At 39.3% G+C, this 25,009-nt stretch overlaps 2 protein-coding genes across 7 annotated transcripts in view; both read left to right on the top strand.

The window, feature by feature from the left end:
• The window catches only part of sez6a (seizure related 6 homolog a), a 129,522-nt gene extending 118,313 nt beyond the window's left edge, over positions 1 to 11,209 (top strand). For 2 of the 6 annotated variants that reach the window (XM_083568421.1, XM_083568423.1), the window contains 9 exons: positions 2,046 to 2,242; positions 3,615 to 3,809; positions 6,290 to 6,481; positions 7,559 to 7,753; positions 8,434 to 8,469; positions 8,998 to 9,106; positions 9,189 to 9,288; positions 10,542 to 10,619; positions 10,724 to 11,209. In XM_083568421.1, coding sequence (XP_083424547.1) covers positions 2,046 to 2,242; positions 3,615 to 3,809; positions 6,290 to 6,481; positions 7,559 to 7,753; positions 8,434 to 8,469; positions 8,998 to 9,106; positions 9,189 to 9,288; positions 10,542 to 10,568 — 1,051 coding nt within the window. In that variant the 3' untranslated portion in view covers positions 10,569 to 10,619; positions 10,724 to 11,209. Of the gene's footprint in view, positions 1 to 2,045; positions 2,243 to 3,614; positions 3,810 to 6,289; positions 6,482 to 7,558; positions 7,754 to 8,433; positions 8,470 to 8,997; positions 9,107 to 9,188; positions 10,620 to 10,723 lie in introns of those variants that run through there. The other 4 variants (XM_083568420.1, XM_083568422.1, XM_083568418.1 and 1 more) reach the window with 3 other exon arrangements.
• Positions 11,210 to 13,481: 2,272 nt separating this feature from the next.
• Positions 13,482 to 24,648, top strand: phf12a (PHD finger protein 12a). Its single transcript, XM_083568499.1, has 15 exons — positions 13,482 to 14,916; positions 15,574 to 15,755; positions 19,017 to 19,089; positions 19,433 to 19,838; positions 20,116 to 20,236; positions 20,606 to 20,738; positions 21,011 to 21,175; positions 21,266 to 21,409; positions 21,578 to 22,130; positions 22,213 to 22,317; positions 22,436 to 22,588; positions 22,827 to 22,925; positions 23,028 to 23,110; positions 23,189 to 23,327; positions 23,412 to 24,648. Exons 1-15 carry the CDS (start codon positions 14,851 to 14,853, stop codon positions 23,774 to 23,776), a joined length of 2,787 nt encoding a protein of 928 aa, XP_083424625.1. The 5' UTR covers positions 13,482 to 14,850; the 3' UTR covers positions 23,777 to 24,648.
• The last annotated feature ends 361 nt before the right edge of the window (positions 24,649 to 25,009 follow it).

Here is a 25,009-nt window from a genome sequence, read left to right as displayed (position 1 = left end):
AGGCAAGAATCTTTCCACCCTGTGTGCTTTCTGCTTTTTTAATGCTTGTGGGTGTATTGTTTGTTTGAAAAACCATGAGGAATTCTCCCAATGACAATTATTCCGAGCATCCCAAATGCAGGCTTTCTAGTGCTTTTTCTTTGCAATATTGGGTTGTCACATCTGTTTATCAGTACGGATGCCACCCCGCTCTTTAAAGTAAATAATTCGGCTTGTGAAGCAGCTCATCAAAATGCAAATGATCTTGAAGCTCAGTGTTGTGGACATGTCTGCTTCGGCCTGTGTTTGCTTAGGAGATTAAACAAAGCCCACAATGCAGAGCTCTTCTTAATACAATAAATATAAGAAGTCTTTGCACCCCTGTTAAAGTTTTGTGTTAAGATAAATAATGTAAGAACTTTTTTCCACTCTTAAAATTCTCCACGTATAAAAATTAAGTCACATTTATTACATGGTCAAAGTAATTATAATCCAGCTGTCGCTATGATTTTGCTTGACCCCAAATAAAGATCAGATGTTTGTATCAGTTTGTACCATAATCTGCAAACATTTTACATACTTAGGAATGAAGTATGAGAAGAAGAGTTTAAAGAAGAGTATATAACAACAGTATAAAAATGTATGTCTTAAGGAACATCATCACCAAATAGAGAAACCACAGTGAAATTACCAAGAACAGGACATCCCCAAAGAATTTATAAAAGGACGAGTCAAAAACTTGCTAAGGAGGCAAAGTGATATGCATGCAGAAATATCTAAATAATGATAACACTCTTAATGTGACAACAGTCTCTCGTATTCTTCACATGTTTGTGCTATGGGGTAAAGTGGCTAGCCAGAAGCTTTTTTTTTTTTTTTTTTTTTACAATAAATATCCAAGCTCAACTAAATAACCTTCGACCATATGGTCAAATGTGTAATGGTCTGAGGAGACCAACATCAAAAGGTTTAATCATTCTACAATCTGAACACAAATAAGCACACCACCAAAAGAACACCATGCCTGTGGTGAAGCATGGTGGTGGCCGCAGCATCATGCTTTGGGGGGCTTTTATCAAAGCTAAGGGAATCAAAATCAACAAATACCAGTTGTTTTTAGAATAAATGAAGGATGTTTTGAACGACGCAGCCAGATCCCAGCCAGAAATTCTGCAGGTTAACCTGTTTTAATAAATGTAGAATGTTTTTGCAAGAAAGAGAGAGAAAATATTAAGTGAAGATGTGCCACACATACATCATAGAGTTGACGCCAAAGAAATCATTTAGATAAATCCCAAATATTGTTTAAATGTTGCTGCAGGAGCGATAATCTGTAAACATCTTACTTAATTAAAAATGCATAGATTGTATAAAGAGGGGAATAAAGGAATTATTCTTTTATTGTCAAATCTTTTTTACTTAGTTTTTGTATGTAATTTCATTCTAACAATGTAGAAAGTTCTGACTTGATTTATCTTAGTTTTATTCTGCATTATAAAAACCTGCCATTTTAACAGGGGCGTGTGTACTCTTTATATCCATTGTAGTCTGTTTAATAGCCAAGGGAGTTTACTTGCTTTAAGCTATGGCTGTACCCTGGTAAGCTTCTCAAACAGAGCATTATCATAAATGGATCGTTTTATTCCCATTACGCAAAAACATACACAGACAACTACATATTCATGAGCTAGAGGATCACTGAATTATTCAGTGTTTATTTCCAGTCAGCTCCTGTCAATATCACTCTGGATTTAGATCCCACATAAAGCCTGTTGGATATCTCTATGGGACAGCGCATGTATTTACCAGATACTCAGCATGGAAAAAGAGAATTTTAGGCCATGAAAGTTTGCCTGCATCTATTCATTTGCCTTCAGCAAAGCACTTTATTCAGCATCTGAAATACTAAGCATTGATGGGACACTAATCCTTCACAAGGCTCCATATATGCATATATCAATCACACCTAGTGGAAATTTTGTCACCTTATCCAAATCGAACAGCATGTCCTTTGCAGGTGCTGTGGTATAATAGCATTATAATGTGTATGATGTGCTCTCTTGCAGCCTTCATCTTGGTAAGAACGACATTCTGACATTTTACGATGGAGATGATCTCACGGCCAACATCCTGGGCCAATACGGTGGGACTCTACCCAGATTCAAGCTCTACACCTCCATGGCGGATGTGACCATCCAGTTCCAGTCGGATCCAGCCACCAACATCTATGGCTACAACAACGGCTTTGTGGTGAATTTCTTTGGTATGTGGTGGTTTTTATATGGTTTTTCTTTTTTTTTTGCTTTTTAAGCATCTGTCATGTCATGACCATGGATTTTGGTTAGACAGAATGATATTTATAATCACAAAGCCTTAAAAACAATATTAAGCAAAGAGATGATCACATATATACACAACTACAGACTACCATCTAGTGATTTTTTTTTAAGAAAAACCTTCTAAATTCCATTAGCAGCATTCAGTCTTCCAATGTAGTCTAGCAGCTCAGTTTGAACAGATTTTGTTGGAATGTTTTTGATACAGCAGATGAGTTTCACACTGAGGCATACACAAAAGATCTAATTTAACCATGGTTTTAAAAATTAAAAACATTTTGGCTTCTAGAGCAGACACACTTTTCTCATTTTTCTCAGCCTTTACATTGCAAACAAGGTCACTCTAATGCACATGCATTTCTGATGTATAGAAACCATAAAACGTTTCCCTTTCCCAGTCTCTGTAATATATCTTACAAATTGAAATGGTAATGCACATCAATGGTCATGGACACAGTCTCTTTGTGGAAATTTATTATAATTCATTTTAGTTATAAAGTTATAAATAACTGCTAACCAAATACCCTGTTATTAATTGTCCTGTCTACTGATCCTCCTTTACTGAAAATGTTAATAAGGCAAGGATAAGAAGGTTCCTATATCTTGCCACAGTTCCATTTTTTACCACAAGATGAAATAATGGTGCTAAATCTGCAGTGAGATCATACACGGTTGCACAACATTACAGAAATTCAGGCAAATCAATGATACATCAGCTTGTCAAATGGAAGCATTTTTTAAACCGTTGGTCACTAAGAAAAAAAAAAGGTCATTAGTATTCCAGTGGAATTTAAAATGCATGAAGTTGTGAATGAGAATTTAATGAAGATTAACATTTGTTGAATGCCTTTTATCAATTCAAGGTCAAAGAAGCAATGCTGTGTCTGTAGAACATTTAATAATAATAATGAAAAAAAAAAGACGAATCTTGGGAATGTTCCATCAGAGCCCAATGCCACTGGTGTCACAGTAAGCATTAGCTCTGCCAGCTTGCTTGGCAGTGGTGTGCGTTGGCTTGTAGCACTGTGGACAATCGTTGTGAAAGGATGTCATACTGCTCTCTGGCTGCAGTCTCATTTACATGCAAAATGATGCACGATGTGTCACCACAGCAGTATTCTCCCTTCCCAGGCCCGCCTACTTGGCTGCAGTGTTTGGCGCTCGGTTCTGCTTGGTCAATGGGCGATTGTGAAACTGCTACCTCCAATTGGCCTTGTACTCAACGATCTAGCTGAAATTGATCTGAAGATCCAATAATCCGATCCATTCATAATGCATATTTGTTTTCAATGTCTTAAGAGGTGGCCCGCAACGACACATGCTCGGAATTACCAGAAATCACAAACGGCTGGAAGAGCACTTCCCATCCAGACCTGATCCATGGAACAGTGGTGACCTATCAGTGCTACCCAGGGTTCCAGGTGGTTGGATCTGAAATTCTCATGTGCCAATGGGATCTGACATGGAGCGGAGACGTGCCCAGCTGTGAGAAAGGTTAGTAATCTTAGTGAAATTAGAAATGTATTAAAAATACTAAATTAAACATTTTATGACTAAAATCATTAAGAAGTAATCTATTTAATCTTCAAACTCTTTACATTTTTATGTTTATCATGGCACATTTTGAGGTTTCTATGGAAAGTTGAGTATTTTTTACAGCAATGAGCAAATCATGTTTAAGTTAAATCAAGCAAATGCAAGTCATGGCAGGTAAAAAAAAAAAATTGGCAAATTTCTGTGGTACTAAATCAAAAAACTCTTTGGAACATGCTGTTATTGAAAAATAATCAAATGTTCGGTGTATGAGTGGTAACTACAAAGAGTTGCATCACCCCCATTTAAGTGTTGATTATTATTTTACACTGTGTATATTCCTTACTTATTAAGCATTTCAGCATAAATCACACTGGTAAATAAAAAGTAACTTAATACATGTGTCTAGTTCTCCACTGTCTTCAAAAATATTTAAAGTCCCCGACTTACAAATGAGTTCCGTTCTGGGGGACACATTCGTAAATCCAATAAATTGAGTTTTATTAACCTTTGACACAAATATATGATGTACCAGTCCCCTCCACAGCACTGTTGCTTTTCCACTTGCTTCTGGACTTTCTGAGATTTGATTCAGCACTGTACTACTGTACAACCGCTTGCAGTAGAGGGCGCACGCATGTGACAATGTCCGCCAGACACTTTGCGCAACTTCCACGATTTGTTCGCATCTATAACAGTTTGCAATGCGAAGGTTTGTAAGTCAGGGACATACTGTAATGTCATTCTGCATGAATAGAGATTCATGTAATCCAAACCACTATGTAGGCTTTAGCTTTTTTGGGGGGAATTAGTTTCCTAACACTCAGTGCCTTTTTCATGTTGCTTCCTTCATAATCCTGCTTGAATTCATGGAGAGCCCTGATTTTGGCTCTATACATACTAAAATTTGAGCTTAGAACCTTTTAGTTATCACTAGTGCAGAACCTTAAAGATGAGCTAACACAGTGACGATTAAATCATCATGCTCTGAGCTTTGTGGAAACACATTGTATCAGTACAGTTTTCTCTCAAATACTCTTGCTGATAAATAGAAAGCCCGCTTCATCTCACACACCCCGTTCCCAAACCTTTCAAAAGGCATTCAGAGTTATCATTACACAGAGATAAAAACCTTTCCTCATGGCCTGTGTGGAAGCACACCATCCGCCGAGTTTCAGTGTAAGTGGATCTACTGAATTACTCTCATAAAAACCTTTTTACAAGGAAAAATTGTTCGCTAAAGCCTCACACTTATCTGTGTTTCATTCATGTCAAAATTACAGTTAATGAAAATCAATGTCCTGAATCTTCAAACTCTGTCTGCTTTTGATGTGATTAAAGTGTGTGAGCAAAAAGGCGATAAAGACATAAAATGCCAGGTGCGTAAAAGCAAATCATAATTGTACAGACAAGTGACTCGGGTATTTTGGTAAGATGAGGGGATGATCTGCCACCTACAGGCATACTTATAAACCTCTAAACCTATATGTTTTGCATCCTTAACCTCTCACGGTTTTATTTTCTGATACACAGTTATATAAATATTTATTTAATAGTTATAGCTATATAATATTTATTTATTATGTCTTGGCCTTAAATGATTAAATTGTTTTTTAAAAAAGTTTATAGTACACATTATATAAATGTTTTTAATTACTTAGATGAGATCTTTCTACCTGTGTCATGATTCTTTTAAAGAAATTATGTATTTAATAATTGTGGCGTGAATGGGATCCAATCGTAAAAGCCATCCTGCAAGATACAGATCTACCTATAGACTGACCTCTCTCTGTCTCTCTCTCTCTCTCTCTCTCTCTCTCTCTCTCTGTCTCTCTCTCTCTCTCTCTCTCTCTCTCTCTGTCTCTCTCTCTCTCTCTCTCTCTCTCTCTCTGTCTCTCTCTTTCTCTGTCTCTCTCTTTCTCTCTCTCTCTCTTTCTCTCTCTCTCTCTTTCTCTCACTCTCTCTATAGACAATAAAATATTTGTTTTGTGCTTTCCCCCAAAGTTTTCCTTCTTTTATACTTTAAAAATCAGCTTTTTCACGCTGATGCATTACCCAGAAGGGCTCAATATCCAGCCTGTTCATTTTTAATGTGCAGCATATTGTGTCCTGTGGGCCACTCTGGAATGGTCAGCAGTAATGGTCATGGGTTTTTTTATTTTTTGCTTTTTTTTTTTTTAGAAAGCCTACTGCCAGCTTTTTTTTTTTTAGAACATATATTGAGAGCATTCATGCATATCATACTTAAAAACTCTCTGATCTAAAAAGGTTACATGAATGGCTTCTTTTGTTGTTGTTGTTGTTTGCATGTGTGTGTGTGTGTGTGTGTGTGTGTGTGTGTGTGTGTGTGTGTGTGTGTGTGTGTGTGTGTGTGTGTGTGTGTGTGTGTGTGTGTGTGTGTGTCTGTGTGTGTGTGTGTGTGTGTCTGTGTGTGTGTGTAGTAATGTTGTGTCAGGACCCGGGCTCTATAGAACATGGACGGAGGCTGTTGACAGGTTCACGCTTCACTGTGGGCTCCACTGTTCAGTACATTTGTAATAAAGGCTACACACTCTTAGGCCCAGGCCTGCTGACCTGCTACAGCCGTGACACAGCTGAGCCTAAGTGGAGCGAGAAGATGCCCAAGTGTGTCCGTAAGTCTGTGCTCTGATTTTTATTGTATATCAAATATGTCTGGCATGGAATGTAAGGAACTGCGACTGTCATGTACACTACATACACTAAAACATTTCATGAACGTCAAATCTGAACATTTGTCTCTAAAATACTGTTCAGATTAGGAAATGTATTTGTTAAGTAATATTATTAGTGGAATATAGTCTGCAGTAATATAGTAATAAAAAATTCACATGGTCATCACACCAAGTGGTCCATACATATTTTATACGGTTCTGATTAAATCAAAGTGATTCTTTGTTCATGGTTATTTTATCCACTTACTGTTGCAAGTGATCATTAGAAGTTGGAATGAACATAAGATATCAAAATTTTTACCCTTAGGCCGGTATTGTAAAACGCCACTTGATTTCAGTTTGGTTGCACAAAGTAATAAAAAGAAGGAGATATATATATATATATATATATATATATATATATATATATATATATATATATATATATATATATATATATATATATATATATATATATAAATACAATAAAAAAATTTACCCACATTATATATAATATACATAACATATATTTACCAACTTATCAATTCTGATAGTGTTTATAAGATTTTACCGTTGAATGTTAGCAAGTTCAGACCTCAGTATACATTTGTTTTGCTTTAGTTCAAGCACATTAAGGCATTTTGATGACAAAACTAAAGAAAGAAGTATTAAGGGAAACTCAGTGGGTTTTATATTCAACAGTTGTAAATTGAATTGTCATTGATTTACAGCTTAGCTGATGTTAAGTGTGTGTGTGTGTGTGTGTGTGTGTGTGTGTGTGTGTGTGTGTGTGTGTGTGTGTGTGTTTCATTTTATTACACTATATATTTCTAGGTTTCCTGATTACATTGCACAGTACTTGTATGTCAGGTTAGAAGAAATGCACCTTGTAGTTTACAGTTGCAAGTATGTAATATTAAACTCTATCACCCCCTGGTGGATTTATTCATGCACTACCTCGGGCAAAGTGTTATTTTTGTGAATCCTTCCTAGGTGGTTCTTATAAATAGATAATTTTTCCACCTTGTTGCCCCTAAGCCGAAAGGTACGAACCTTGTGGTAACCCTGGAGCTCCTTCCACTGCCATCCAGAGCACTGAGAAAACCTTCTTCCAGGCTGGAGAAACTCTGACTTTCACCTGCCGACCAGGGTACGAGCTGCATGGAGAAGCCACCATCCGCTGCCTCCCAGGGCATCCCTCTGAGTGGAGCGGAGCGCCGCCTGCATGCCAGGGTAGGAACTGGGATGTTTAGAACTAAATCACATATTACAAGTTGAAATTGTGTTCTAAAAGTACTGAGAAAAAAACAATAATGGGAGTGTTTAGCAATAAAGAGCGTATAGACATAAAACACAGCTCGCACTATTTAGCAAGATCAATGTCTAAGAACCAAAATGTCAACAATGCTATAAACATGATACAATTTTTTTCTTTAAAGAAATAAGGCATTCTCCAGTTGAATTGGTTTATTAGGAAAACACTCTCATTATACTGCTTTAAGCCCTAAGAAGCACACTTTCATCTAGATCAGGTTAAAAAGAACTCCACCTGCTATTTGTCTCTAACTACAGATTTTTATTTTTTAATTGAAGTCATTAGTTTAAACGCAAGCTGATCTCGCCAATGTTGTCTGTATAAAGCTGTCGTGAAAGCAATGGCACCGTTTAGACGGTGGCACTGCTGAAATGGCGTTTGGAGAAAATGAGGCCACTCAATCACAAAGCGTTTCTTAATAGCCTCCATTCTTTTAAAGTGCCTTAAGCCTTGTCACTGTCCTAAATCACTTTAATGCAAGAGGTGGGAGTTTTTTTTCTTTATGTCAGGATTTATGTTTTCCCACAGTTTTATCCTTTTTTTTTTTTTGCTTAAGGTGTTTCAAATATGCTCGTAATTGCCTTCTCTTTTGTTACAGCCTCTGCAAGAGATGTTAATGAGCACAGATTGGACGGTAAGGTTATCTCTCACGTCTGGAGATTGAAACTAATTACTCAGAATTTCAAATGTGTTTTGCCAGGTGGCTGTTTGGTTAGATATAGACGCCTGTAATTGCAATGTCAAATATTTAACTTATATTAATGCATCTAGTGCTATTAAGGGTCTAGTCAGTAAGTCTTTATGGGACATCTAAATATTTATTGAAAAGATATATACAGTAATTCAAATTGAAGAGAAATTTACAAGCCATAAAATAATATATAAAATAATAATTATATTCTTTGTATTATTATATGTTCTGAACAGATTTTTTTACATTGCTGCTCCACTTCCATGTCTCATCTACAGTCAGAAGCTGATTAGAATGTCCTTTACATATGATAGCCTGCTCTACTTATAGAATTTAATATAAAAAAAAATGCATTATAAAATTGGGCAAAATAAAAGTATTTTCATTAGGAGAACATTTAAACCCAGAACACATAATGATTTTGCAGAAACATCTAAAGTTCTGTAAATTTGTTCTGCTTTTTTTATTCAGTAATCAGCACAGATTTTGGTACCGAGGGCACAGACACTGCCATAGCAGTCATGCTTCCTGCTGCAGTGGTCCTACTGGTCATCCTGGGCATTTTCCTTTACTTCTCCAAGTGAGTAGCTATGCTTTGCTCTCAAAGCTGGATGTCTACGCTTTATCATCTACATTAAAAGACACTGGTGTATCGTTCACAGAGTCCAGGGAAAGAATATGCGCCTGTCCAGCTCCTCCTCGCTTCCCTATAACAACATGACTGATGAATCTGCATTTGACAATCCTGTCTATGAGACCGGAGTAAGTATTGATGCCCTCAACCTGACAGACTTGGACTCCCAAAACACCGTCGTCCTGTCCTGATTACTTGGCTTAATTTGTCCTTTCATCGCATCACCAACAGACGGCAGCATGCGTGCTTACTTTCACCTTCATTTTCACCCGAGAACACTTTGACTCTGACTTTCTGCTTCTGAAATCTGGGATTTAGCAACTTGCTCAAGCGTTAATCCAAGTTATAGACACAAGGAGTGACTTGCACATGTCACTTTCCTAACATTATCTGTGTGCACCATTGCTGATAAATCAAATCCTGATTAGATATACTCGTTAGGGACTATATTTTACTTAGTGATTATACAGTATGAATACTGGTGTTGAGTAACTTGGTGTAGATTATGATTTGTTTATGTTACATACTGAGTTGAATAATGAGTTAAGAGAACCTCAATCTAAAGTGTTACCCAATAAATTATCCAGTAGATTTTTTAGGAAGGAATTTACATGTGCAGCTCAGATGTCAGAGTTCTTGTTTTAGTTCTCAGAAAACCTACATGTGCATGCAAAGTAAAATGAAAACTTTTAAAGTCTTATTGAAGAACATTTGCATTGAATGAAATGATTTATAAAAGATTATATAGGTGTAATAACATTTTAGGGATTTACATTCATTTCCAATAAACAATGCCAAATAATTTTTTTTAAAAAGGTTCATAAAAGGGGTTTTATTTGTATGAAGGTGTACAAGTATGCATTTATGATTTAACAATGTCCATTTCATCCCCTACATCCTGACCATCATTGCTGTGTATCTGTTTCACACCACTTCAAATGAATTTGCTTCAATTACTGCTTTCATTTCGGGTAAGTCTGTATAGCATGATCATTGAAACAATGTAAACTGTATATTAAAAGAGAAGAAATTATGCAGAATCAAAACTGATTACTATTTCTTCATCAAGGATTCAAACATAACGGGGCGTGCTGTACGAGGTTTGCTGTTGTTCCTAATTTGGCCTTTGTGAGATAATAACACAATACATTTTGCTCTGGATAAGGGCAGCTGCCAAATGCTGTAAATGTACAAATGTAAACCATCAAAGGAATAGATGAGGTAAACTATGAAGAAATGTTGCCTTCTGAACATTATGGTTATGTTTTATGAGCTATGAGAAGTGCTCTAGAGTTCTCATGATATCTTTTGCTCTCTACATCTACATGTTCTTGTCACTGGCCGTATGCACGTCCTGCTCCTACACCACCCCTACTATCAGCCCCGGCTAGCCTTCCATGATAACTAATGTCTGTGTGTGTGAGAAAGATCGCAGCTACACCATCAGAAGAACAACGAGGTGAGGTGAAGAAATTACATAATGGCAAAACACGTGGTGCCATTGTTCTTTTTTTAATATTTTTGTCATTAATATGTACCCTACTCACACGTGTATGCTTGCAGGAGACCAAATAATAGGACTTGGCTGTTTAGAGACTATTCAGCAACGTTCTCCACATCTCCTCTTTCTTCTCTCCGAAAGCTCCTCCCCTCTTTCTGCTCCAACTCACACTTCTCCGCTTCTTCCTCTCTCCCCGCTGAGCTCTTGTACAGTCTATTTTTCTCCAGATGACACTGGAAATGGTGGACAATATGATGTTATTTTTGTAGCGCTTCAGCAAAATTGACCCATCAGTTTTTTTTTTCAGCGAGCTGTGAATATGTGCATATTAAGATGATGATGAACAATAACAGGGTGCTTTTGAGAAGTCCACAAGAACGGGATGCATTTTAGACTCAAGCGATGAATGAGTGCTTAGTGTTATTTATGTCAATATGCCTGTGTTAATAATGCCATTACTTGGTCTATTTACTACATCAGCAATGTTGAATGTCTGCATGGGGGTTTTCTTTCTTAGACACTTTGTAAATAAAGTGAATATTCAAAAACCAAGACAACTGGTGTCTTCTTTAGAACAAACTGGGAATTTAGGTTTTAATGTAAAAAATAATACATAAAAATAAATACACAATGTTCCTTACTGATACATCTCTTTAACATCTATTTGTCTCACAACCACCCAGGCCCCTTTATACACCCACCTGACCACCTTCTGTAATGCACACTTAATAACAAGTTTATTATTATTATTTGCTGAGAATCTGTTGGGTATTTGAGAGTTTCAGAAGAGCTTATCTCTTAAGATCTTCTACACACAGCACACAATCCCTAGACTGCTTGGGGGGTGGGGGCAAACAGTTAAAAGCAGTTCTGTAAGAGTAAACTAAAAGGAGATGTCAATAAAAGGAGTAGAAGGACCAGTCAATTTCATGCTGACAGGATGCCTAGGTACCAACTGGATAAAGACGTTGGACTTACTTCTGATTGGAAGATTGGGAGTTAAATCCCAGCAGCACCAAACCCCCATTCCTAGACCCTTGAGCAGTACCCTTAATCCTCAACTGTTAAATTGTATAATTGAGAAAATTGTAAGTCACCTGGATAAAAGCATTTGCCAAATATCCTCATTGTAAAGATAATGGGTGACATTACTTTTAATAACATTAAAACAGAGGCTAGAAGCATGATATCTCCAGTCTCAAAAATGGTTGGCTTAGTGAAAGTGATTTACTAAATGACCAACATACATGTTGCAATATTAAATCATGCTGCAATACTAAATCAGATCATGCCATTTATTTAGAGAATGGTTACTACCGTATTTTCCGGACTATAAGGCGCTACTTTTTCCCACGTTTTGAACCCCACAGCTTAAACAACGAAGCGGCTAATTTATGGATTTTTCCTGGGTTTTTTCCCGGTTTCACAAACTTCAAGCCAAAAAACTGAACCCCATAACATTAGACCAATGAAATTTCCGAACGGAAATGAAAAAACGCACCTCGCCTGTGTTCTGAGCTGAGTTGAGTGAGGGTGAAGGGAGAGCTTGCTTCTGGCATGCTATTCCCAAAATACCGCTATGCTCCAAAAGGAAGCTCAAAATATTTCACCAGTTACACCGTGTGTAACGTGTCTTTCGTTAAAGCCTGTGTAAAGTACATTAGTGTAGACACGGCTTATAGACAGGTGCGGCTTATTTATGTTAAATATACAAATATTTGTAATTTTGTAAAAAGTGGGTGCGGCTTATATATATGCGCTTTATAGTCCGGAAATAACGGTATCTTAATAACAAAATATTTACCTTTCTAACTAATCAGAAAGTCATTGATGAATTATGTTGGTTAATACTTTTAGTTTACATTTAATTATAAATTCTGGCTAGCTCTGGGTAATATGAAGAGGTAACAGTGCTTATCGAAGGGCTTCATCTTCACACTTAAATACCCACTGACAACAAACTAGAACAATAAATACGTTGTTCAGCATCACAGGCTGATGATGTTTTATTTAATTATTATTTTAATAATGTAATACAATTGCAAGTGATATTTAGGTAATACTCACTAAATAGAGACCTTGCTATGTGACCTCAGAAAACTTGCTGCTAAAATAATTAGGTAAGGAACTGGTAGGTTTTCTGACCTGTTTGTCTAAAAGAATTTTAAAGTGTTGGGTGGAAAAATATTTAGTGTAAAGCTTTTAGGTTTCACTTGACATGAGCTAAATGATGATTGTTAGATTTTGCATAACTATCACCTACATTATTATAAAATGTAAACAGTTTAAACAGTATAAAATCTCTTGAACAGCAGCCACTGCTTACTCGTGTGCAATTTCTCTGAGCTGAACGTGTAACACTAAGTCAAACAGTCTTGGTTATTTATCCTGACACTCACTTCCCCATTAGCCACCACACTACAAACGTCCTCATGTTATAATAACCCACGTCTGACGTCTTGTGCTTCTTTAATCAAAGTCTTCACTTTCTGCTCATCATGCGGCACCAAAAAAACGCAGAATTTGTTAAGATTTATTAGATGCACTTCAGTCATTCTATGTAATTAAATGCAGTAAAGAATCATAAACAGCACATCAATGATGAACATATTACTGCTCTTAAATGTATGAATAAGCAAGTGTACAGGTATTCCTAATAAAGTGGTCAACTGGAAAATGTATTCTAAATTGCCTTTTATTTGGATATCATTTACAATTATAATAATATATCAATTTTATTTTTCAAAAGTTATGTATTATAGATATCTTTTTATAAACAATATTTAATATTTCTCTGATTTCCAACCTTACACACACCAGTAATCAAGTGGAAACAGGTGGGTCTCTCTCTTGGGTAACGACAGTAAACTATGATTGAATTTGTTTCAAGCTTCCCATTGGTTTATCCTTGAGGCTACATCAGCCAATAAGAGAGCAGGGACATATAACGGTATAACGGAACAGGAGCACAAAGGCACAACGGTGTCGAAAAAACGGCACGAAACCGAGAAATACGAGATTCAAAATGAGACAAACAAACTTCCCAGTAAAGCCAATAATCCTCAGACTGCGACTTTCTACAGAGTTATAAGGCAGGCATTAAAAGGGAGACGAAAACAAGAAAAAATGCTACCGCCGAGCCTTCTCAAAGATGGCTCCCAGAACGGAACGCACGACGCATGCTCAGAAGTCGTGTCGCGCGTGCGCGAACGCAGCCCTATGCCAATTTGCGCCAACTACGTCCAGAGGATGTGGCGAGCAGGCATTATTTTTTATTTCACCCGCATTCTACGAGATCCCGCCTCCCGAAACACGGTTGGCTGCCGCTTTGCAGTGACTGATTGGTAGACTAAATGAACGAAGGAAACCTTATCCAGTAACAGAGCAGATGACGGAACGGTAAAAGCCAATCAAAGCGAAGAAAGGAGGCGGTTCAGCCGTAATACGGGTGAGGAAGAAAAAAAAAATTAACGCGCGAGCATCAGTGTTGTCGAGTTTGGATGCAACGGCGTTTCTTCATGACAACAATGATCTCCGCCGTTATCCGGGACGCGTCTATGGAGGAAACGGGCGCTTATTAAAGCTCTAGTTTGCAGCTGAAACGTCGTGTTTCCCCCCCACCACCGGACCTGATGTTTTGTTTGTCGCATCATGGATGGGCCCGATTTGACGGCTTTATCCCGCGTCTGTGCTCGCTACGATCGGAGAAGGAGGAACAGGCGATACCCAGGCTAGGCCTCAGCTAGGCCAAACACTGCGGCGTGCGGATTTATTTATACAATCCGCCTTCTACCGCCTGACACCCATACAGCTGTTTTTGTAGCTGTTGCACAGCAAAACCATACGTTTACTTGGAAATTATTGCCTCCTGGACGGTTGAATTGTTTCATTTGGGTCCGTTAGCCCCGCTGAAATGTGAAGATGGCCAAGTAATCAGTTAGCACAACATCGGCACTGGAACACGGACAGGGGAGTATTTCAACCTGCATAGGATTGTTTACATGTGCGCTTGTGCTTTTTTTTTTCTTTTTTAAAGAAAACGTGGTTTTGGATACCTAAAGATCCTGGACTTTTTTCGTTTGCAGAGGTTACAGGACTTCCACCCTCTTCCCCGAGGATCAGTATAATTGACTAGCTGCAATAGCTTAGCATTAGCCGATTGGACTGCTAAGCTCAGCTGAGTGAGTGAATGTGGGATAAAATGGAGACCCCAACTATAGTGTATGATCTGGACACCTCCGGCGGCCTCATGGAGGTGAGCAACCGAACAGAGGTTTACAGTGCATGATGTAGATGAGACGGGAGATGAGCAAGCGTGCACCGGAGCTTCGTGGTACCGGCCGCAGACGCTCGTTTGGCCGGTAGAGCTAGGACACACTTAGCTTATCTTGTAGCCGGCTAACCTTGCACATGCAAATAGGGCATCTACAGATACAGAATTTGGGTGCAGTTATTAATCGTGCAAGTTGAATTTTAAATTTGCGGTGACAACGAGTGCTTGAGCAAATCGGGAATATAAGGAACGTTACGGCGTTCAGGCTAATGCTAAGTTAGGTGTTTTCGGGCCCAACAATGGTGGCTGACACGTCCCGACTTAAACCAAGGAGGTTGACGCCATTATGTGTGTCTATATATATATATATATATATATATATATATATATATATATATATATATATATATATATATATATATATATATATATAGTAGATAGCTACAGTCGCGTTTGGACAGTTAGCATGACTGCTTATTATTTAAACATCTAATTATTAACCTAAACAAATGTGAACTATGACAAGCTTACATTTAACGAATAGAAAAAGTTCTGGGCCGGGAATTATATCTTTATATTTTCATGACACTTTTTTTTTATAAATAGTAAGTTTTGTCCGCTGGATTGTGCGTTGTACAGCAAATCCAGACTTTGCTCGCGCCGCCGAAGTCGGAAGAAGGCGAGAAGCGGAGCCGGAAGTTGGAGAGGAGCAGCAGGAGAGCAGGGCGCGCGACCAACCACGACACCTGCGACAGCTGCCGAGAGGGAGGCGATCTGCTGTGCTGCGACCACTGTCCCGCCGCCTTCCACCTGCAGTGCTGGTACACCCCCTGCATACACAAATATTAATCATAAACTTAATAAATACAGCAAAAACCTACTAAATTTGAGAGTACAAGTACGCGCAATGCATAACTAGCTAATACACGGTCCCAGCAGTGGTTCTGGAGTCTACCCTGTCCTCTGGTTGTCTTTTCACACTTTTACACCTGATTCATTTGCTACCTGCTTCTGTTCTGTGGCCCACGCCATACAATCAAACAAAACCCAAACCAGGCCCTTGGGTGACATGTGCAGAGCTCAAAAAACTTCCTTGAAATCCAGCCAGGGGACAATGTTAACAAACCTTTGCTGAATGTGAGCATGGAGACCAGACTTTTCTTCAAATCAGTGATCAAATAGTTGTATAAATGGCAAATTTTTGTGTCCCATCCAGTGTTTATCTGCCCAAATATCCAAAACAATATTTCTGTGTTCGTTCAGTTTGTGTGATAGGGTTCAGTTTACTCCCCCACAAATTTATTTGTATTTTTATTAGTGTAGGTCCCCTGGTGGTCTAGTGGTTAAGATGCAGCGCTCCCACCGCTGCGACCCGGGTTCGATTCCCGGTCAGGGAACCATCCCCAGCCACTCTTAGTGCCGGTCCCAAGCCCGGATAAATTGGGGAGGGTTGCGTTAGGAAGGGCATCCAGCGTAAAACATGTGCCAAATCAAAAACGTGCGGAGGATCCGCTGTGGCGACCCCTAACGGGAGAAGCCGAAAAGAAAGAAAGAAATCCATTAGACATAGTGTCTGTTTGTTTTAGAGCCGAATAACACTCACTGTACTGCTGTAACATGCTTTAACATGGTACAATATATATTCATATGTATTCCATAAACTGCACAATGAAAACAAACAGTTTGTAGAAAGTAAAAATGAGTTCGCAACTAATCCATACTTTTCATGGAATTTGTCCGACTGCAATTATCGTTGCCGATGTGCCACAGTCAAATGTGTACCCGCTGCTGCTTTACGCCAGTAAATAAAAGTTGTGGCTTGACGTTAAATTTAAATCATGAGTTCTGGGAACAACAAGTTTTGCAAACAAATAGAGAAAAGGAAAAGATTAGCAGCTCTTAATGTACTCAATCGAACACTTACTGTCAAGTGCCTGCTTATTACCACCACTCAAAAAAGGAGTTTGGTGCAAATGGGCGCAAGATCACAAATATAGGTCAGGAATAAAATCTTGTGGTCTAGCACACACTCGGATACAGCACCTAGAATCAGAGGGCATAAAATTGTGACCTCCTGACCTAAAATTTGCACATGAATATCTGTTCAAATTGGAAACAAAGATAATGCCAGTTTGACTTGCTAGTGCCCTGATATCAACTTAATGTAATACTCACCAATTTATCCAGAGTGTACATATCTTAGTTTGTTCCTTTTATGTAAATTTTTATATAGATAGCTGACACTAGTGCAAGTGAAATGCAAAGAATTTGAAATTGAGAAATGGGATACTTTAAAGTGCATGTGAATAAATATAGTAAAATCTGGACATGCAAAACAAGTGCTGTGGGGCCCTGAACTAAACTTAAAGCAGTATGTCAGCATGTTTATTTCCTTCACTGCGTACACTTTTAACCACGGCCAGTCATATGGTCACTGTGTTTGAATTGATTCAACCTCTCTCTGTGAAAGAAACTGTTGAACAACTAATTTGACAATGAAAGATGTGAGCAGAGCTGAGAGGCTAGTTTGTTTGTACTGAAGGCCAGGCTGAGGAGAAGGGTTATATCGTTATTGACCACTAAAGTTCTTACAGATGTTGAGCAAGATGTTTAGAAAGCACAAACTATTCCCTCTGCTGGTTTGTAGAACAGATGATGGTAATGGTTGAAATTGCTTGGTCAGGACTGTCAGTGTGCAACAGTGAGCTCCTTGACTTTTTTTTTTTTTTTTTTTTTATAAAAATAAATAAATAAATAAAATGTTAATGGGGTGAATTTGTCTATATATCCATGAGCTCATGACTGGTTTAGCTGCACTCCATAAATAATCATTAACCATGGAGTCTGCATGCCTGGTAGCTGAATGTTCTGGCTTTAGCATGTATTATAGCATTTCCAGTCCGGGAGGACAAAGAGAAAAGGACGTTTATTTTGGATTTGTGGTTTTTCCACCATGACTACCTTATTGGAAATGCAGCCAGATGCTCTCCATAGAGCACTAAACAGACTTAAGATATGTTACAGCTGTATGCACAGTTCTACTTGGTTACATTAATGGCAAATGGTTTTCAAACAGCATTCCAAGGTGAATTAGAATTAAACTGCCTTGTTGTATGTACTTGCTTGCTTATAAGTGAGCTAAACAAAATCATGTGGCTTTCAGGAGACATTCAATATTGAATCTATGCAGCATGCATTGTGTACTCTTGGCCCGGTGCCCATGCTGGCTACAAACCGCTTAAGGCGTCACCTCCCTGTCATCGAGTTCAGCTCTTAGCCGTCCCACATTCGACTATCCAGTGTAGATGGGGTTGACCTTTAGAGGAGTACCCCTGCTGATTTGTATTAGAGCGAGCTGAGGACGAGGCACAGCTTTTGTTTTTGGTGGAGATTTGGTTTCAGTGTGCTGTGCATGTTAAAGATGGTTTTTACATTAAATGGTAAAACGAGAACATCTCTAACTTGATCTGCAGATTTTAGAGTTAAATTGTTTTTGATGTGCCGTTAATTGCTATATCTAATGTAATGTACAAACGTACACAAAATGCTTTAGAGGCATTAGATAAGTATTGAAAACTTATGCTATGTGCATTCCAGATAGGGCCTGAGGATTAGAAAACAGAAGGCCTCTTTCTTGGAGAGCAACCTGGTTTTCCTGTGCTCACAAAGCTGTGTATTAAGATATCCTTGGAAGGATGGGGAAGTGAGGGATCGTTTTTTGTCTAAACACATGCTCCGCAAAAACGTTGTGTGTACGCTGGCCACATCTAACCCCAAGCCAATGTAAACCAGGTGGTTTTAAGATGGCAGAGCTGCTGGGTTAATGCTAACATAAGCTGGCTTTTCAGCATCAAGTGACTGCATAGGCCTAAAAATGGTTTTGTTTGGCCTGGTTGTCAGTTTTGTGTTGGCTCTTTGGAACCGTTTATAAAATCACATTCATTGTGATTTATTTTATTTGGTCACTAATTAATGTTAATTTCATGTTATTTCCCTTAATATTACTGTCCTATTATTATTTGTAACCGCAAATAAGTGCACTGGTTCAAGTTTTTAATTGCCATGTTGACTCTTTCTTACAGTAATCCGCCACTGAGCAGGGAAATGCTCCCCCCAGGAGACTGGATGTGCCATCGCTGCACAGTTCGCAAGAGGGTGAGGCTCAAGACAGGGGTATTTCTAGCTTAAACCCCTTGTTCAGTTTAGGTGTCTTGTAGGTGTCAGCCAGAACATTTCTACCAGAACTACTATTTAAAAGATATAGAATGTCTTTGTTTTAATTATCAGTATAAACAATAATAGAAAAGACCCACAAAGGTGAGAATAGGCAGAACATGCTCTCTGTAATGCAATTCCAGTTTATCAGAAATATTATTTAAAATTCATTTGCAGTGTCGCTGCATTTAAAAAAATAATAAAGTATTTTACATTTTGACACATTAGCGAAACAAAGTCGATGGTCGAAACGTAGGATTAACTTTGCTGTATGTCTTTGCAGAAGCGAGAGCAAAAGAAGGAGCAAATCAATGGCCTCATGCAGGCCAAGCAGACTCCGTCCCCTGCCGCCGAGCTGGACCTGGGCACACTTCGCCTGGATCCCACCATTGCTGGCACCGGCTTGCGGGCCGCTGTGGCTCAGGTGCGGCTTCTGGAAAGAAGACCGAGCAGCCGTCCAGCCACACCCACCTCTAATGCCTCCTCCACGGACACGCCCACACCCTCTGAGCACAATGACGTGGAGGAGGACCTGTTGGATGTGGAGGACGAGGCACAGGGTTCAGAGCCTGAGAGTGGGCCTTCTACACTCAAGAGGCCCTTTGACTTGCTGATCGCTGCTGCCATGCAGAGGAACCCTACGCAGTTCCAGCTACCCAACGACCTCACCTGTACTACCGCACTTCCAGGTAGGGCCCATGATGGTCGTGAGATATTTACTTCTATCATTACACAGAGCTGGGGTTTACTGGAGGATTAACACCGTTATTTACACTCCTACAGGCAGTTATTAAAGATAGTAAATGTAGTAAACTATACGTAAAACTACACAATATTAATTGTCGTGAAAATAAGGTTGTTTGCTCTAATTCTTAACACATTACGAATACTGTGTATTTCTGAATACGTGCTATAATATTATCTATGCAATAATTTAAACACTGCCATATTTCAATGTCGTTTCAGGAACCAGTAAAAAGAGGAGGAAAGAGGAGACGACAGGGAAGAACGTAAAGCGGCCGCAACATGAGCTGGACCACTATGGACTCGTCCCACTGCCAGTCAAAGTGTGCTACACCTGCAGCAGGTAACGTCAACGTTTGGGAAGATTTTTGTCATGTTTTACTGCATTAGTTTGATTCTTTGGAGTTAGTTCTCAAAGCGATCAGCAGAAAGCCTTAAATGATCGTAACCATAATAGCACGGAGAACTGTACAGCACCCAAAAGGAGCAAAAATGTGTAAACTCTAGACTCTGCTTCTGCTTAAACCCAATTAGATGACTTTCTCTCTCTGTCCTTGGACATTAAAGTCAGATGGTCGTTGAAACTGAAAAGTATGCAAATGGCTGAAGCAAAGTTGCTCACACTTTTGAAGCGACTCTTACCATTAACATAACCAAAACGAAATTAATACAAGTAGTAGTTTCTCTGAGATGATAAATGGTTTTGTTGCAGGAGCTGTAGGCTGGCTCCATTGATCCAGTGTGATTATTGCCCCCTCTTGTTCCACATGGACTGCCTAGAGCCTCCGCTTACAGCCATGCCCACGGGCAGATGGATGTGTCCCAATCATATCGAGCACTTGGTGGTAAGATCACAATAGCCTGCGCAGTTACAGTAAAAACACCGCTATTGAATTGAAACGGCAGTTATTAACATGAATAACAAATTTATGAGCAAAAACATTTGTTCACTTGTAGATGTTGTATAGTAAATATACCGATTTTAATCAATTCAGATTCGAATTTAGTTTCTAATGATAATTTTAAAAAAAAGTTTGAATTCACACAATATGCATCAAATAGGTTTTAACACCTTGGCTTTTTTTTGTTTGTTTTATGTCTGATTGCTTAAATACAGCTGAACCAGCGCAACCTGACTCTCAGCAACCGCTGCCAGCTATTTGACCAGTTTCAGGACCGCATTTCCCAGCATGCGGTAAAAGTTGACTTTCTCCAACGAATACACCGTCAGCATCCGCCTACGCGAAGAGCACCCCATATTTACTCCAAGAGAACAGTGAAGGTCAGGCCAAACATAAAGCAGAAAAATTTTAATCGTCGTAATCGGTTTGTGTTTGTTGTAACTGAAAGCAGACTAAACTTTTTTTGGAAGGTCCCAGATGCCATCAAGTCACAGTACAAGAGCCCACCTGCAATGATGCTGCCTGCTCGAATCCGGGACGGTGAGCTCATCTGCTCGGGCTTATCAGAAGCCTCCCCATCCTACCACTTAAGCAGTGATGATGAGCAACAGCAGGTATTGATCTAAAGCAAATTGTAATTTTGTATTATAAGTGACTATAACATTTTTTAAATATTGTTGTCCTAGTGGAATTTAGGCTAAACAGTCCAGATATGCAGTGTTATTTTTTTGTTGTTGGTTTTATTGTTGTCTATAAAATTTGACCCTGTCTTCACGTTTCAGTGGCTCAGGGATGTGATCTCGCTCCAGTGTAGCATCGTGCGCCATTTGTCTGCCAAGCAGACGTCACCCTCACCATGCGACACTTCACAGGCAGGAAAGTCTGATATTAAGCAACCCGGATCCCAGAATTTGCATTCTTCCCACAGCACAGACACAGCGTCCTCGGGGAAAACATCAGAATCCCTCAGCCTTAACTCAGAGGAGCATAGAGTGTGTAGTTCCTGTGCTGAAAAGCCCTGCCAGAACTGCAGCACCAGCAACGGTCCTGTAGAACGGCCTGCCCACACCAACGGTAAATTTGGGCAGGTGTGTTCCACTGCCCCAGATGACTCGAACGTAACCCGTTCATACACTCCCTCTATCCTGGTTTTACCTAATCATGCCAGCCCTGTGCTCTTAAAGACTGAAGACTTAAATACCTGTGCTGCTACAGAATCCCTTCCTTCTGCTTGTGTTAAATTAGAGCCCACCCCCCCTCTCCCTCAAAGGGCTTCCCCAAGGTTGCTGCCAGGTAATGATGCAAGCTGCCAGGTGTCTTCAGTGCCCTCCTGTGGTGAGTCCCAGAACTGCATTCATTGAACTGGATTTTCTGTGCAATGACGGACCTCTCTATTAATCTATTCTATTTTCTGCAGATGGAAAAATATCCGAGGATGCTGCAGCTCAAGGCAACAGGTCTGACCTGTTAAATTTGGGAGACTTGTCCAGCTGCTTACGGGGCATGATGAAGGGAACAGGAGGTGAGTGTGGTGCCAAGCAGCAGTTCAACCATAAATGGCCTGCTTTTGTTTCAATGTTCTTTTATTTTTATTTTATTTATTTTTGTATTTTTTTTACTAAAACGTGTTTTTCTGACAGAGATCGAGCTGAACACGTTAGATGAACGGTTCATCAAACTCCTTGCGTGGCAGAGGATTCAGCAGCTCTTCGAGCCAAAAGCACTTCCTGTGCAGAGCGATGCAAAGTTACCCAACATCCCCTCTGTCACGCAGCGAAGCCAGCACGCTGAAGGTATTATACCTAATTGACTTTATTTTCTTATATATATACACTACACACCATCTGTTTTAACACACAAACCCTCTCATCCACTGTCAGATTTACTGCACAACTTGTTTTTGCTTGCTTACCATCATTAAGTACAACACAATTTACTGGTGCCTGGGTTACTTACCAAGGTGCAGGAATCTAAGAAGAATGTACTAAAGTATTTATGAATTAAGCACTCACTACATCTTTCTTCTCTCAGCGCAAAATAAAGAAGTTCAGGCAAGAGCAACGTTTTATCCTCTGTCCGGGAAGGGAGCAGCAGTCAGCATGTGCTACAGAAGCCTTTACATTGGAACTGGTGATTCTCACTCCTAGCACAATCAATGTTTATAGTGGATACAGCACCACCAGACTGTTTTTGACCCCCACATTTCCTCTTTATCCTCCTCCTCCTCCCCAGGTGCTGACATGGACGTGTGCCTTATGAATTACGGCCATTGCAACTACGTATCGGGAAAACACGCCTGCATATTTTATGATGAGGTAACGGACATAAATGCTTGTATATTATATTATATACGGTGCCGAAAGGTGGTATAGTGATATACAACTCTCTTTTAGAATACAAAGCAGTACGAATTGCTGAACTACAGTGAGCACGGGACAACGGTGGACAACGTGCTGTACTCCTGTGACTTCTCTGAGAAAACAGGACCAAGTCCCTCCAGTGGCTTGGTGTCCAAAGTGCAGAGCATCATTCGTGAGTTTTCCTTGCTGATTATCAATGTATAACAACACATTTTTCTTAGTTGCAGACTCTCCATTGTTTGGTATTCCTGTCCAGGTCGCTGTAAAAAAAGGAAGCAGGAAGAGGAGAAGGACAAGAAGTGTGGTGACATTAGTGGAGTGATGAGCAGTCGAGCTGTAGACTCGCATCTCCGGCCGTGTGGCTGCAAGGCGAGTGGCTCCAGTCTAATAGGTGGCAGCGGTGCGGGCTGGGAGGGCACAGCGCTCCTGCACCATGGCAGCCATGTCAAACTCGGCTGCCTGCAGTTCGTTTTCAGCATCACCGAATTTGCCAGCAAACAGCCTAAAGAAGAAGGAGCAAGCAGCATTGTGTGTAGCCCCATCCAACAGGGGGAGCCACTGACTAAACCCACTGCCCAGATCCACCAAGTGCCAGTGCTGCACCATAACCCTGTTCCTTAGCCCCGCCCACCTCAGGTGCCACTTGCGCCTCCTAACCAGCCTCGGAGCTCGGACTTGTACAAAACTACACTCATACGTAATTATTTAATTGTTCCTATGTTTGCATGAGGTGAAGTCTCACTTTTTCTCCCCTCCGTCTCTTTCAGAAGCTCTGATTTTGAGGGAGAGTTGCACATTGAAACTTTTGTTTGTGTGTAAATGCAAATGTCCTGTTTTTAAAAGGGATCGCGTTCACTAAATAGCACGAACCAATGATCAAGCGAGAAGTTTCCACTTGTAAAGAAATCAGCGCACGTTCTATTTTGTGCCAGTAACAATAGTTTTTATATAAACACAACTTTTTCCATAAGAAAGAACCTTTTATTTACTCATTTTTATTTAAATGTTCTGTATTTGGAAGTATAGTAATGTTCTTGTTCCTTTTTCGCTACCTACACCGTAGCATTTTGAAATTTAGATGCGTGTTCACACACATGCGAATCCGCCTACACGTTGTATATATGTCTATGTATCCGTGTCTGTGTAATTCGTGTGAACACTGGGGCATCCACACACAAACACACCACCACCAAGACGATAGGAATCCATTATGTACAGATCATAATGAGGGAAGCAGTGGGTTCTATGTATATAGAACTTTTTTTTTTCTTTTTTCTTTTTTTTTTATTTGTACAGTGCTTCATTTGGTTGATGTTCTGTAGCTATCAAAGTGTTAAGTCCCTTTTTTCTTCAATACTGTAGTCATTATGTATATGTCTGTTTCAAAGAGATTTCATCAGAACAGTTTCTGACATACTCTGTTCTTACAATTTTGACCAGTCTGTTAAACAGTGTAAATATCTAAAGATTTTAAATAACATGCTTTAGAAACACTTTGGCTTGTGTTTTTAGTTTTTTTTACAGCTGTATATACTGATAGATAAGGTAGGATATAAAATATACATTACTTTTATACTTTCACATCACACTACGTGTTACAATAGTTTTTTTATTTTTGTCAAACTGGGCTATTTTACATTACACTGAGCTAAAAACAATCAAGTGGTAGAAAAAAATTAACAGGAACTCACTATTTTAGCAAGAAAAATAGGAAATAATTGTAGGATGAAATGCAGAATATACCCAGTCATCCAAAAAAATCTGGATATTCTTTTGTTTTATCTTTATAGCATGCCCTTTACAGTGTTAAAATGATTGAAATTAACCTGCAAGCTTTAAAGCATTTGTACAAAA

Source organism: Silurus aristotelis (genome assembly GCF_946808225.1).
Source record: "Silurus aristotelis genome assembly, chromosome: 18".
NCBI classification, from domain to species: Eukaryota; Metazoa; Chordata; class Actinopteri; order Siluriformes; family Siluridae; genus Silurus; species Silurus aristotelis.
This window is presented reverse-complemented; position numbering and strand designations above follow the sequence as displayed.